Source organism: Rhinolophus hipposideros, assembly GCF_964194185.1.
Source record: "Rhinolophus hipposideros genome assembly, chromosome: 6".
Taxonomy (NCBI): domain Eukaryota; kingdom Metazoa; phylum Chordata; class Mammalia; order Chiroptera; family Rhinolophidae; genus Rhinolophus; species Rhinolophus hipposideros.
Window position 1 is genome coordinate 54,078,444 of NC_138052.1, and position 16,020 is coordinate 54,094,463.

The window sequence follows — 16,020 nt, forward strand, 5'->3', positions numbered from 1 at the left end:
ACATATGCTAAGTGAAATAAGCCAGACACAAAATGACAAGTATTGTATGATTCCATCTACCTGAGGTACTTAAGATAGACAAATTCATAGAGGCAGTAAGTACAGTAGAGGTTACCAGGGAATGGAGGAATGGGAGTCAATGTTTAATAAGTACAGTTTCTGTATGAGGTGATGAAAAAGTTTGGGGAATAGATAGTGATGGTGGTAGCACAACGTTGTGAATGTAATTAATGGTACACTTAAAAATGTTTGAAATGGCAAAATTTATATATACATATTTAGCACAATAAAAAAATAACACATTCTTAGTAAACATTCCAATTTATAGCAGAAAACTTTTAGCTTTACTGCTAATATATTTAGACTATTCATTTCTAGCTAAGTCAATGGAAATAGGACCAAAATAAGCATTCATTGGATTGGATTGGAGATTTAGTCAGAATCAGAGAACCAATTGTTTTGTGAGTCAAGCCAGAGGAGAAACATTTTAGTATTTTATACTCTATAAAGAGTCATTCTTCACTGAATGTGACAAATATCTACAAATACATATCTATATGCCTACATATTCACATATCTACAAACGCAGGAGCCAGTGGTCAGAGGTCTTCTTGGTTCTTATAGTTGTAATTCCTCTGGACAATGTAGTCAGTTGTGAGACAGATGCCAAGGGGAAGAGCATCATCAGCGATATCCCTAGGTATTTCTAACTCCTTCCCTCCTTGAGCCACCTGAGGATGTAATATCATAGTGGCCACCGGCAGGTTTTCTTCACCAGGCTTTAATCTCCCTCTTTCCCAAATTTCTTTTTTCTCATTATAAATAATCTGAGTATGGTTTGAGAATCTAGGTGCCTTTGGGGAGTTAATGCTTTTTCCACAGGATAATGTTTTCCCCACTGAAAATTTTCTCTGGACGTGCCACTGGAATCAATTACACCACGGAAAGGGAAATACCTCTCAGGTATAAACATTACCAACACTGGGCACACTTCTGAAAATTCTGTGTTTCCAGAATTTTTTTCTTTTAGTCTAAATTACTAGGGTTTGAGATGATTTTCAGCAGAAGGCAGAAAATAGCTTTTCTATCAAATTAAGCATCCAAATTATTAACAGAAAAATTATACCACTTTTTTTTAAAAGGCAGCAGGCACTTCCATGCATCCTTGCATTTCTCCCCAAAATTTCTTTTTTAGGTGTTTCAGGGTAACTGTTATTATAGTTTTTCAAATAAAGAACCTGAGACCAGAGAGGCTCACTGCATTGCTCAAATCAGAGTGGACTCAACATTGAACTCCTTCCTACATCCTCCCGACACTCCTCATAGTGATGCTTCTTTATAATTAGAACAAATTGCAAGGCTCTGTGCATAAGAAAAGGACTGGATTGAACATTAAATATCAACTATTATTGGCTCATTGAACTACGAATTGTCCCTATCATTCGAAAAGTTCACATTAAAACTAACTTGGATCGAACAATTTTCTACAGGTTAAGGCTGTGCCTACCCTGACAGCATAACCTCTAGTAAATTGGTAAAACTAGTGATCTATCCATTTTCAAAACGAAATTCACATTTTTGTTATTTTGAAAAGTCTTTTGTCACCAAATCTGGAACAGATTTCAGACTCTTTGACTTTTTTTAAAAAAAAAAAAAACAACACAATAGCTTTGGAAGATGATGCTACTACTTAAAATTTCTTAGGTAAAGGTGTCTGGGTTGATAGCAGTAGGTGGGTGAAGGATGGTGTGGGAGATGGACAATTAGAAGGCATGGCTAGAGGCTTATGTGAAGCCAAAAGCCCTTTTTACTTGACAACACATGCAAAGAGGGAGCATGGTCCCACGATCCCATGGCACATTATGGTAAGATCTACAAATAGATATGAAGCTTTGATTTACCCTCTCCCCTCATCTTACAGATAAAAAGCCGGAAGTCCAGAAGGCTAGTCCATTCCAGAGGACTGGCTTGAAGGACAACAAGACTTTAGAACCTAGAACAACAAACACTCCTTGAAGATGGATCCTGTTGAATAAAAAACCGTTTTCCAGCTGAGCTCCTGGGTGGATTTAGGTATACAGATTTGAGGGAAGTTCTTAGGGAGACCTCAATTGCTCCACCCAAGAAAGCATTCTTCCTGGAATTGTGAGCTTGGATGGGAATGGGGTGGAGGGAAAAATAGGTGGCCTGAGAGACCCAGACTGCCGTGAGCGTCCCCATACCCGCAGTTCATGAGTGGACCTGAAAATGCTGGCTGAGCACCACCTGTTAGTGGGACCTGGAGAAGCGACGTAGTTTCAAGTCCAGATTAACTTCAGAGGCAGTTGACAGATGGATATGAAGGAGCTAGAGACACAGGAGACCATGAGAAAGTAAACCTCTGGGATTGGGTAGGAATTGTGAGGAAGCCCAGTGGGTTTCCACAATTCATGGAACTGAGCTTTTTGTGTAGCAGCATGTCCTTGAGTTGCTAGCTGAATTATACTAGTAAGTGGCATGATTAGCGCTAAAATCGTTAAGTCTTTTAATTTCTGTCTCAATGCTCTTTCACATCATGTGTTCTTATTTTTAGATGACAAAGAGATTCCTGGCGGCCACGGATTTCTCTCTTGAAAGACAGCACAGAGCCTAGAGCAAGGAGTTGCCTAAACAGGAGAATACATTTTGGATTCTAATGGTTCCCACTTCAGCATTAATTCTTTCTTCAATTTCTCAGTCCGATTTACCCAATTACTTTTATTACCATCCAATCAGAAAACCACTATTAAAAAAATCAGATGCAGTTCAGATCTGCCTTAGGAAGCATGTGTGAATTCCAGCCAAACTGTTCGAAGACTCCAGTAATATCGAAGTACTGAAAACACACAACGTCTAGCCATTGCAGATCCAGGAATCAAACCTCTCCAATCTTAGTGAAGACATTCATTTACCTCTGTGGGTTATTACTCACAGGTCTGGCTGCTTCACAGGGCTCCATCCTCCAAAGGGGGAATCACTTGGGGTTTAATGCTTTACCTGTCACTGTCTCAAAATTCTTAATTTTATCTTTGAATTTGTGTTTTGTAAATGAAATCCAATTGGACAAGAGAAAGTACTGGAGGACTGGAGCCTCATGGCACATGTGGCCCTGCCTCCTGGGGAGCTTCTTCTGTCACCTGCCCTGGCAGGGGTGAGGACATAGGTCGGGAACGGTTGGGGTCAAGCCCACACCCTGTGCATTGAGCTGTGGCTGAGGCTCAGGGCCTGAGGGTGTGCATGCACTCTCCTTTCATATCTTCATGCCTGAAGAAGCTAGACATTAAATAGATAAGAAAACATCATATGTGGTCAAGAAAACGTGTTTCCTGTTCAGTTTAGTGATCACCAGAGGGTTAGGGGGACCAGGGGTGGTAGAAGAGGGTAACAGGGGTCAAATATATGGTGATGGAAGGAGAACTGACTCTGGGTGGTGAACACGTAACGCAATGTATAGATGATGTATTACAGAAATGTAACTTGAAACCTATGTAGTTTTGATGACCATTGTCACCTCATAAATCTTAATTAAAAAAAAAAAAGCGTTTCTCTGCTTTTTGAACAGGGAGTCTATATTTTCATTTTACACTGGGCCCCACAAATTATGTAGCTTGTCCTGATTAGATACCTTAGGAATCACAAGCTAATGCCATTTTTAAATTCTTAACTAAATAACCACAACATATGTGGAACAATAACTCTGATTTTACTAAAAGTATTATTTGGCTTCAAGAAACCTTAATATTAAACACAAAGTCAGGTATTTTCAATAGTTCAACAGAGGGGGAAAGTGTCTGTGTTAATCTTGCCAGCAGGTGTCATTAACAATAGAAAGTTTGGACCTGTTGTGACTTGACAGTATGACGCAGGAAAAATGATGGATTTTTTTTTTTTCACTGACGCAGCCAGGAAAAAAAACATTACTTATTTCTCCACAGTAACAATATTATCACTCCATATTTTTAACACATTAGGAAAAGTTTTTCAAAAGTCCTGTGATTTCTCTCCAATGTTGGTGTTTGCTCATAGTTAACTCTAGTGTTTTTTCCATTATCTATCTCGCACTATATTAAAATAGCCATAAGCCAGTGACAACAGAAGAATCAAGAGGAAATATAAGAAATGGCTTTTTTATTTTTTTAGTTCTGTATTTGTGTCATATCTTACCTTGAGCTTGGCTAAAAGAAGTTCATGATCATGAAGAAGTTTTTTGGTTTCATCTTGACTGCTACCAATTTCTAGAATATTGGGCTGTGATTCAGCCAGCTGAAGTTGTACCCACTTGCCACACTAAAAATAAAAATGAAATGAAATGCACTTTTAGTTCCTCTTGTTCCTTCCCCTTCACCCTTCTCCTTTTTCTTTATTTTTTCATTTTTCAGTTATACTGTGAACACTTTTTTCTTTCCACAGAGATGGGCCTTAATCAATTGAGATATAACAGATCTAACATAAACCCGTGCCCTGCCTTTTCTTTTTTTGGTCTTAGGATAAATTCTTTTCTCTTCGCATACTGAGTTTAAATTTAAAACTCCCAAATGAGAAGCACGTACAATAGATCATGTATCATTGAATATTACAAAATAATTCACATAATTTTACATTCTCTCACTCACAAAACTAAATTCCATAAAAATAATGACATTCCTTCAGTAGGATGCAAATTCACTACAGGGGAAAGGTTTTGTAAATGCAATTTAGATTGATCAGTGTCCTTACATTGACCTTGTTGGTTCAACCAGAAAGAGTAAACAGCAGATGAAACAACTGCTTTGCATCTTATATCAAAGTTAAAACATAACGTTATCCAACTTTTGTTGTTGAGTGTTCAATAAAGTATGTAGGACAATGTCAATAAAATCAGATGCATATGACAACTGCCATTTGAAAGCAGCTAACTGATCACTGCATTTCCTGAGGAACTGCTTTTCTAAGCAACAACTGATTAAGCAAGAGGAATCACTAATAGGCACATGCCCATGGACAAGTGAATTGTTGAAGAGAAATGAGAGAAAACGTATGTTTGTCTATTCCAGATAATTAGTGCCATGAGATCATTTGGAAACAAGAGGCCCACATACATCTGACACAGGTGCTTTCTATTCTTTTAAGATGGACTTTGCACTTTGAATAGCTTGGGGTTTTTTCATGTGGATGGCAGTTTGTTAAGGGAGTTGGGGAGGGGAGATGGAGGGAACAATCTTAGAAACACAGTTTAGTTAAGAGTTTCCAGTATAATTTTAGAGGTTTTTTTTCTCACTGTCAATCTACCTCTGATTCTCTTATAATTCATTTGTATGCATTATTCCTGATTCTGCTCAAATGTTTCACATTTGAGGAAAAGAAAATTTAACTATTGTTTAAACAGTGAGTTTGCGTCTTTTTTGTCATTGCTGAAATTTGCATATATTTAAAACATCATAAAATCACATGCAAATTTTCTATTTTTGCTACTTCTGCTTCAGGCTGTTTTCCATGTCCACTCATTGCCTTTGAAAATACAAGAGGGCAAGGGAATGTCAGAGGTCCTGTTTATGTGGGGCCAAGCCTCAGCAGCACTGGGAAATGGCCTTGCTAGGAACACTTTGCACTCGGTGCTTGCAGAGTAAATCATTTTGCTCAATGTCAAATGCTGGTTTCCTGTTATAATTTTCACATTAACATAAAATTCACAGAATTAAGTGAAATTAAACAGACCTTGTGGTCCATGCTCTACCAAAAGGCCAGAAAAGTCACTCGATTAAGCCTGAGATGGTTCTAAAAGTAACTGGCGGGTGATCACCAGTTTGTTGGCAGAGTTCCCTTCATTAAACACTGAATTGCTTAAGTGGTGAATTGTCTAAATCCAAGCATAATGCTTCCGGGGGTTTTGCAGGGCATTTTCATGGGTAATAAAATCATGGATAAGACTTCTTCAACTTAAAGGTGTGTGATCCTCTTTGCAAATGCACAAATTGCTTGACATAAAACATGTCATAAAACGTAAGCCCCAGTGGCTTCAACTTCCTGTGGTTAAGAGCAAATTTGACACATTGCCCTTTGCACCTTCCCTGGCAGGGTCCTCATTCCCCACAAAATGTGACAAGGATTGACTAGTGCTTTCACCATGTCAAAACCGGTGCTAAGGAGGGCACATGCCAGAGCCTCTTAGTAGGTGTTCTTGGTGTTTCATCATGCAGAAAACAATGCCACTCCCTATTTGTTAGGACCTTCTACTTCCCTCCTCTATCACATCCACTCTCAAAAATCTCACAAACATTTCACATGTCCACTTGACTCTTCAGCCAGTCATGAACTTATAATCACGAATGCCTTGCATTTAAAAACCACATTGACAATATACAGTATGTTTGTTTGTTTGTTTGTTTTTCAACCAACCTGCCATAGATGTTTTCTGACTAAATGAAAGATAAACTGTAGTAACTGGCTGAAACTTAATAGAGGTTTCTCTTAGTTTCAACTTTAGGCAAGAAATAAGATGTCCTTCCTCTGTTATCTTCCATATTCTGCGTACTGCTGACTGTGTAAAATATTCTTTAGGCTCATCAACACACAGCAAGAAGCCCACAGCGACACAGAAAAGAGAAAGTTGTTAACTTACCTTGATGACAGCTATGACGATTTTACAGTCCCCAGCCTGCACAGCTACCGAACTGACTGTTGTCGTAGAAAACTCCACTGCAGGACTTCCTTGGCTGGACATGGTACTTTAGAACCAGAGTTTATACTTCGGGCAGCCTCTGTACAGATGTGTGTCTGCTGGTCATTTCAGAAGGCAGTCACCGGGGTTACTTGGATTCATTCAGGGGAAGAGCTCAGCTCCAACTGATTACTGTGCCAAAAGGAAAGAACAGAAGGTTAAAAATAGACAACCCCATTGAATTTATCATGAGAGAGAGAGAGAGGAGAGAACGGGAGAGAATCGCCACACCCCTAGTATGGTAACACTGAGAGCCTGTTATTTTTGCCATTATCTTAAATGTGAAGGGCAGCTTCTAGCTCTCTTCCTATCAGCTGATGTTTGACAGCAAATGGAAAAAAAAAAATTACATCCTGACCAAATTAGTTTTGCCATTGAACCTATACACTTATGGTGGACTTTAAACCAGCCAGTCATTGACCTGGGTATCAATCTTTTCAAAATTGTCTCTTTTATGCAAAGAAAAGCTTCCAAAATATACTTTAAAAATAAGTTCTGGTATTTGTTTTGGGATTAAGCCACAGAATTGCTTGAAATACTTTTTTAGATTAATCTGCTTTTCTAAAACTTACTGCCTTTTGTCAAATGAAGTTTATGTGGAATGGTCACATTTTCTTAGAGCCTCTGATTTCTTAGGGTTATTTAAAAATATTTCAATGGGCATTTATCAATAGATACCTATCATTTCAGAATTTCTTTGTGATTACTGTACTTCATTGAACAGAGATTTTAAATTCAGTTATCACAAATACTAGGAAGTCATACACTTTGCTGTTACCTTGTAACTGCAGCAAGAAAATGTTTTTTGTTTAATTAAAGGTTAACACTATATATGTTTTTCTACAATTCAAAAAAAAAAAAGGATCACATTGTACTTCAGGTTTGTTTTTTATTCTCCCCCCACGCCCTGTGCAGGAAAATTATAGACAGCTTTAGATCAGAGCCCAAGATCGGTAGATTAATCCTATTGCTAGAAACTCAGCGTGTGTCACAAGTTGTCTGTGGTATTAAACAGCAGCTGTTGGATTCCCTGTCAAAGAACAGCTGAAAATAACACTGAAGTGCTGGTGAGAGGTCAGATGGAAACATGTCCGAGATACTGACTCCAATGCTGCTAGAGCTACCAGAGATCTCTGGGGCAAAGCCAGATGGAGGAGATAGCAATAAACAGTCAAATGAGGAAATGTAACGGCTGTATGCGATGTCAGAGGAGTAGTAGATTGGGGGAGGGGTTTATCACTTTGCAAGGGATATAAATGGTAAATGTCTAACTATTACCTTGTTTTGTACACCTGAAACTAATAAAAAATATATATAAAAAATAAAAAATAACAGTAAATAAATAAATAAATAAATAAATAAATAAATAAATAAATAAATAAATAAAATAAACAGTCAAATGAGTCTACTCATTGTTGAAACCCTTAGTTCAATTTAAAATCATGTTCGTGTCCAGGGCCAATGTTGCAAAGACTGAGTCAGTAACACTGCTTTGTTCTGAGGCTCATGATAACATTCTGGAGTCAAAGGGGGGAAGTGCTTTTAGATGTATTTTGGTGTTCAGCAATTATTTTTGTTTCCCAGACCACGTCATGGCTGCTCCACAAGATGTGGCCATGACCAAGCTCTCCGCTCTCAGCACCGGCCTACTGCTCCAGTGAGAAGAAACCATGCCTGGATCCCAGTTCTTGGGCTCCATTGACTTTACCCGATGCCATGAAGGGAACATGTGGAGCAAGCTCAGGAGAGCAGTTGTCAAGAGACACCATGATGTAGAAAATATTACAAATGGTATCATTTTATGGGAGGGATGGAGAGCTTGCAGAGAATGAACATGACCTCTTAGTTGAGGTTTTGCAGGCAGGCTCCTTGTGCTTGAGCAAATAGTTGGTCCAAACAAACCAAACTCAATGAAACCAGTTTTCAGCTAATTGCCCTCAAGAAAAACCAAGAGTTGATAACTGTGTCACATAAAATCCACATCCAAAACTGAAATGCCTCAAGGAGCATTGCTTAAGTTATTGGGTACATTGCCAATCAGAACAGCAAACAGTGACCCAAACCTAAAATACACAGTGCACTTTCCCCCAGTTAGTCTGCTTGTTAGAAAGTTGGTGTATAACACAAGTTGCATGAAAGCCCTCAAGAGGTAAAGGGAACTTTCAGCAGTCAGCTGAAGAGACTAGGGCTAGGAAAAGAGTGGTTGTATCCCGTAAGCCCCACTTAAGAAGGATAATTGTGTAAAGGGTGTGGAGGGCAGTGTGGAATGTGTGGAACTGCAGGCACACACCGAGGGAAAAGAAGCGAGATCGTGAGGAGAGAATATGGCTGAAAGTCTGAGCAATTCCAATGTTCAAGGGCAAAGGGAATTAGAAATATTTAAGATTATTAGAAGATTAATGCAGCTATTCAGCAGCAAAGATTGTGCTTTTGTGTGTGTAGATGACCTTTCTTTCTGTTAATTAGATGAAGTATGAATTTAAGTAGTTTCTGAATAATTTTTTTGACTTAAAATTCTTGGTTTAAAAAAGACTTGAATCACTTTTTTCTCCTCTTCCCTTGCTTTCTATTTTTTGTCCTCTTCAACTTTTTAGTCCTTCCCCCAACAGAAACTCTGTTCAGACCTTTCAATCCACATTTAACTCGTTTAGAACCTTGGCCTATGTTCTGCATCTATCACAATATTTAATTATAAATTGCATTATTAACTCTGGTAAGCATTCTGGAGAACAGTTTGTAAAATTTACTAAATAAATCAGTATACTATAAATAGATGGATTTTTAAAAAAGCTTTTAAAGTTACAGTTTGTTTATATTCCACCTCCCCTATTATCACCCTAAAAAAAGCTCCCCAAAACAAAACAAAACAGAAAATCTTACAGGCATTCTCATATCCTTTGAAGTTTATAGGGGGTCTTGCAGAGGTTATTATGCTTTCTCTGTTTAATCCTCTGGGAAATGCCTGTTTTTATATCAGCTGAATTTTAGTGAAGTATCCTCCATGGGGAATCAAAAAGCTCTAACTGAATTCTGTTGAGTTGAAAATAGCATTTTTTTCTCAATTTTTTTCTACTGTGGTAAAATACACATAACAAAAATGTTGCCATCTTATTTTTCAGTATAGTTTGGTGACATTAAATACATTCATAATGTGTGCAACCATCACCACCATCCATTTGCATAACTCCTTTAATCTTGTAAAACGGAAACTCTATACCCATGAAACAGTAACTCCCTTCCCTAGCCCCTGGAAATCACTATTCTACTTTCTGTCTCTATGATTTTGATTACTCTAAATATCTCATATAAGTGAAGTCATACAGTATTTGTCTTTTAGGGGACTGGCTTGTTTCACTTAGCATAATGTCCTCAAAATTTATCCACGTTGTAACATATGTAAGAATTTCTTTCCTTTTTCAGGCTGAGTAATATTCCAGTGTGTGTGTGTGTGTGTGTGTGTGTGTGTGTGTGTGTGTGTGTGTGTGTGTGTTCTGCTTATCCATTTAGCCATCGATGGACATTTGGGTTGCTTCCATATTTTAACTATTGTGAATAATGTTGCTATGAACACAGGTATACACATGATCTCTTTGAGACCCTGTTTTCAATTCTTTGTGATATATACTCAGAAGTAGAATTGCTGGATCATATGATGACTCTATTTTTAATTTTTTAAAGGAAATATCATTGTTTCCCACAGCGGCAAATAGCACATTTTAATGAAATACAGGTGTCTAGTAATATGAAAACTTTATCTTGTGATTATTTTCTGGCTCTCTTTATGGGCATGCCATTAAAATAACACATTTCCGTTGGAATATCTGCTCATTTTTTTCATCCTGAATGTTTTTCTTAATCAATATTATTGATTAAAGTGTATTTAACTTGATAAAGATAAATTAGAAAGCCCTGATATAAATAACACCCACATGAGTCTATTTATCCAAATTAAAAATTCAAGGCAAAACTTTCTTTGCTAATGGTAATAATAATAGCTACCATTTAGTGACAGCTAATTATATGCCAGGTATTAGGTAAGTGCCTTTCACTATTTGTTCCATTTAATCCACATAATTAGACTGGAAAGACTTGCTGACTTTATAAATCACAAACACTCATTCACTCACAGTGATTCACTGATTCCAGGCACCTCTAACCCAACCTTTTCTGCCTGGCTTCAAAGCTATCTATGGTCTGGCCCCTCCTACCTGCTCAGTGACATATAAGATTATTCCCAGGTCCCAAATCTCACCTTTGTTCTCTACCTGAATTCAGTTATTCTATCCAGATATATCATCCCCTTCTTCCCTTTATCTAAATTCCTCCCATTGCTTAAGACCAAGATAAAATATCAACTCCTTATAAAAGTTCAAATACCTACTTATATTCTTCTTTCAAAATTTAACAATTATATGCTGATATTATAAACTTGTATTACTTTCTAATTATTTCACTTCCATTAGTATTATTTCTCAACTAGATTTAAAGTTCCATAGGTAAAGGAGCCATGCCTTAACATGTTTTTTGTTTGTTTGTTTGTTTTTAATGTTTGCAGACCACGGCATAGGGCTATCGTAGAGACTAAGAGTTGCTTTACAGAAAGGCTTAGAACAGCACTTGGCATTTAGCAAGTGTGACATACGGAGCACAGGACGAGGCACAGAACTAGTGCTTATAAATACTGGTTGGTTGATTGTATCACATTAGCCATATAGAACACAAAACAAAAACATAGTTTTAAACATGTTTTAAGTAACTCATTCATTCAATATTTATTCATGCAACCAATAGTTATTTAGCATTTGCTACATACTAGGCACATTAGGAGTATAAAGGTGAATGAACACAGGTCCCTACCCTCGAAAAGGTGACATTCCAGTGAGAAAACACAGATCGTAAACAATGAAATAAATAACCAAGATAAAAATCACTGTGATAAAAGTTAAGGGAAAAGCAACTGATAGTGGTTGAAGTAGATTAAATTACCAAAGGTTACATTTAGAATTTGCCAAAGAAATCAGGGGATACTTTCAGGGTATTTCTATGAAAATAGAGAGACTAACAGGAATAATAAACTGGTAATGATTATAAAATAACAACAGATAAATCACAATATGGCAATGGCAATGGGTTAGGGGCTCTGAAATCAGACTGCCTTCACCTCTCTGAACCTGTTTCCTGGTTGCAAATTGTGGATAATTGGAATAACAACACCATATAGGTTGTTGGGAGAATTAAATAAGATAATATTTGTAAAACAAATAAGGCCTGGCATATAGGTGGTATTTTTATAGTTGTATACTATTATTTTTAAGACAACAATATCTGTTTAAGGAATTTCCTAAGTCTAGTAACTGCCACAAAATGTGGCAATAAAAATTTTAAAGTAAGTTGAATTAAAACACGATAGGCCACCTGAATGGATTAAATGTATCAGAAAGACATAAACTATGCATTCCTAAGGCAGGAAATAATCTCTCTCTAATCAGATGGTAAAAGCATTTCTGTGAGTCATCATTTCTAGCATATCATAATTGCCATTCACTTTGGCCAAACTTTTCCCTAGTTCATTCTCTATATCATGTAATACTCCTCTTGTCACTTCTCTGATCTTAATGAAGACATTCATTTGCCTATGAAAGTTATTACCCTTGTAGATTACAAGCATTCACACTTATTTTTTTTACAGTATTCTCATGTATTTGCCATCCATAAGTAAATGGAAGTTGCTCTTTCCTCTTAAAACAGCCTCCGTTCTAGCCATCAACTTCTTCTTCTATGCATGTACTCAATTGTTCATTTATCAAATATGATTAAATATCTACTAAGTGTCAGGCACTGTTCTAGATTGCAGGCACATAGCAATAAACAAAACAAATTTTATCCACTAATGGAGTTGCCCTCTGTGGGGTGGTGGTGGGAGAAACATAACTGATTAGGAAACAAACAAAAAGTACATATAGAATTATGTCAGGATGTAATAAGTGTTATGAAGAAAAAAAGGCAGAGCAATACAGAGAGAGTGAACGAGCGTAGAAGGATGCTATTTTAAGGAGTCAGGAAAGATTTCTCGAATAAATGTGATTTGAATAAAGACCAGGATTAAATTGAAAAGAGGAAGATAATTCCTTTATCTCTGGGAAGAACATTCCAGGCAGCTGGGGCATACTTGTTATATTTGAAAAGTATTCAGTAGGTAGATGTGGCTAGAGCTACGTGAGGGTTGAGAGAGGGGGACACTGATGGGACACGAGTCTGCGAGGAACTGGTGGTGGGTAGTTCACTCAGGACCTTCTAGGTACGTGCGTCTATGTCCTGGTTTGCTCGGGACAACCACAGTTTACACCTGTGGCCCTGGCATAATTACTCTTAAGGCCCCTTTCACTGTTAAAATAGTCCCATTTGAATGATAAATTAGGTGGCAATCCTACTCCTAAGCCAAGGTGGCTCTGGATTTCATTCTGAGTGAGATGGGACATTAGTGCAGGGTTGTCATTGACTTAAAATTGATAAAACAACAACAACAACAACAACAACAACAACAACACAAACAAAAACCTTTCTGGAAGAGACTGTAGGAGTTGAGTGAAAGTAGGAGGTAGGATGAATTCCATAGCACCGAAACCACAGATGCGAACACACTCTCCTTTGGGATCTTCCTTTATGGACATTCAAGTTTTACTTAAGAAGAATAACAGCCAAATATGACTCCTTTTAACAGTTTTAATATCACTGTACACTGACTTCATAGATTTCCTTACAGTTAAACGTGTTTAATGACATACAAATCCTTAGCTTTTCCATAAGGCCTAGGAGAATAATTAACAAGCAATTTCTATATCCAGCAAATTTTAGTTCTATAAGTGGTAATTAAAAAGCAAAACTTGGGCAAGTCAACAAATACTTAGCTTGGTCAAAGATCAAACGTGGCTACTATATTTATTATAAGTTTAAGAAATGGTTTACCAAAAATTACATGGGAAATATTAATACATGTTTAATTATTATGTATATCTTTTCTTGAAAATTCTCTACTTAGAGCAATGTATGTTCTGGAAAACTGTCAAATATATGTGTAGACTTTAGTTAAATAAATATTAAACATGTGGCAATTATTGATTTGGGAAAACTCTTTTCTGAATGGGAGAGATACGTAAAATACTTCAAACCGGAAAATATTTTTTAAAAATTGCTGCAAAACTGTCATGTGCAGAGTTTATTTTTAAAATTTTAACTCACAAGACTTCCTACTTGTGTTGAGCTGTGACTTAGGGTCCAACGTAGCAGGGTTTTCTTGCTGATATTATTTCTCTTCACATAATGAATTGTCCTGAGATTTGGCCTTCAGAACGGAGGGCGGGTATAAGAAAAGACTGGAGTCTTAGTCAACTTGACTTTGGAAAATTACATTTTCTTTGTTTTTCCTTACTGTTGCTAAACTCCAGATGAGGCTGAGAATTTCCATCCCAGAGTAATCCCGAGGGAGGCTTCCAGAGTAGCATTAGTTCCAGCTGCTAGAGAAACCAGCAGTGACACTGAGGGTGAGTTGTCACTTCTCCAAGCAGCTATAATTTTTGTTAAGGATGGAAAAATAATATAAAATTCAAGGACATAAAAATTAGACACCCTAAACAGGATGATATTATCCACGAATTCTAAGCAGAAAGTATGTGAAAAGTTAACAAGAAAAATTTGTTTTTAAAGTATGAGGTTTTATTAAGAAACACTAGGTCACAAAGAAATATATGTATGTGTGTGTTTGTATATATGTATATATATTTGTACAGTTATATACATATGTGTGCAGGTATATGTTATATAATAAGACTCCTTTTAGTAGTGTTATAATGGACTTTCTCAGTTGTTTGCAGGTGATGTTTCATGATTTACTGACAGTTTATTGCCATTAAAGACAAAGCGATATTTTAACAGAATTTGACTGTAGATTACATTTTTTAAAACTTAGCTGAGTTTCTAAACATTTACTGTATGGATTTTGATATCTGTATGGTCATTCCCAGTATGAATGCCTCAGACCAATGTTCACACAGAAGCCCTTGCTTTGGAAATCTTCACTTTGTTAATACACCACTCACCCGAGTCATGGAACCCACATGAAAGGCAATGGTTGCTGAGAATGTCCGGAAGGATAAACGAAGTTACTAACACCTGCAGGAAAAAAGATATTCATATACTCAGGCTTTCAGGAAAAACAGGAAACAAGATGAGAGAAACTCACAGAAACCTGGAAATTAAAAATGGAAACAAAACCAGCAGGTCATTTGCACCCCACCCCACATAACTCACACCACCATAAGTAAACAGGTTTCCTATCACAAATTCCACCGTCATAAAGGAAGGACTTCAAAAGCAAAGTCAATTTACTTTATGTTTAGATTCCACTTCTGGCATGTCCCTGCCATAAGCTCCTGCTATCAGGGTAAGCTGATAGCCTCAACACACATTTGCTGAACACCCATCATGCACAGGCCCTGATTTCCTTTATCAGCACTGTTCTCATTAAATCCCCTTTAATTTGTAACATTTATAACCATTTAATCAGGTTAGGCTTCTCCACTAGTCAAAGGCAGGGCTCTTTCTAGATTCCAACTCTGTCGTATGAGTTGGAGAACTGAGGCAAGAGAAATTAAGTGGCTATTCAAGTTCATGATGCTAGTGAGAACCCAACCACTTCCCTCTTAGTCTCTTGCTGCAATGCCACACGGAGTAAGTTCTTCTATTCTGATGTCAGATCAAAAATTATACAGGTATCTATACATACCTGTTACTCAGCTCGTCCACACAGTGGAGCACTTCCCAGACAGAGCCATCTGGGTCAGAATAAACACTACAAGGCAATAACAGAAGTACAAAACTCCATTGATGGTCTGATTTCCCCGTTAGAAAACTAAAGATAAAATGCACATGAAGCACTTTGACAACAAGACTGTATAATATACGAAATATATCAAAGTAAAATGTCCTAGAAATGAGAAGAACGCTTTTAAAGAATTTCCTAAATCAATGTGAGCAATCATAATAGAGAAGTTTTATACATGGATGTAAATTAAGATTATAGCAAAACTGCTTTGGGTTTGTGTCAGTTCTTCCTATTTCTTGTTTTTGGTTAAAATGAAAACACATTATTAAGGATTTATCACATAAATGGAAAACAATTCTTCTAATAACATTCACTGTAGAACTGTTTAGTGATTTGTATAGCCATTTGTATGAATTATGTATTGATATTCATTTTTTTCTATACTTTAAACATGAAACAAAAGCATCTACTATTCAAATCTCTG

At 37.0% G+C, this 16,020-nt stretch overlaps 1 protein-coding gene across 2 annotated transcripts in view; it reads right to left on the bottom strand.

Moving 5' to 3' along the window:
• CCDC141 (coiled-coil domain containing 141) overlaps nucleotides 1-6,955 on the bottom strand; it is a 167,179-nt gene extending 160,224 nt beyond the window's left edge. For both annotated transcript variants that reach the window (XM_081051212.1, XM_081051211.1), the window contains exons 1-2: nucleotides 6,617-6,955; nucleotides 4,183-4,305 (exon numbers count right to left, since the gene is read on the bottom strand). In XM_081051212.1, coding sequence (XP_080907338.1) covers nucleotides 4,183-4,305; nucleotides 6,617-6,718 — 225 coding nt within the window. In that variant the 5' untranslated portion in view covers nucleotides 6,719-6,955. The remainder of the gene's footprint in view (nucleotides 1-4,182; nucleotides 4,306-6,616) is intronic.
• Between the last annotated feature and the right edge of the window lie 9,065 nt (nucleotides 6,956-16,020).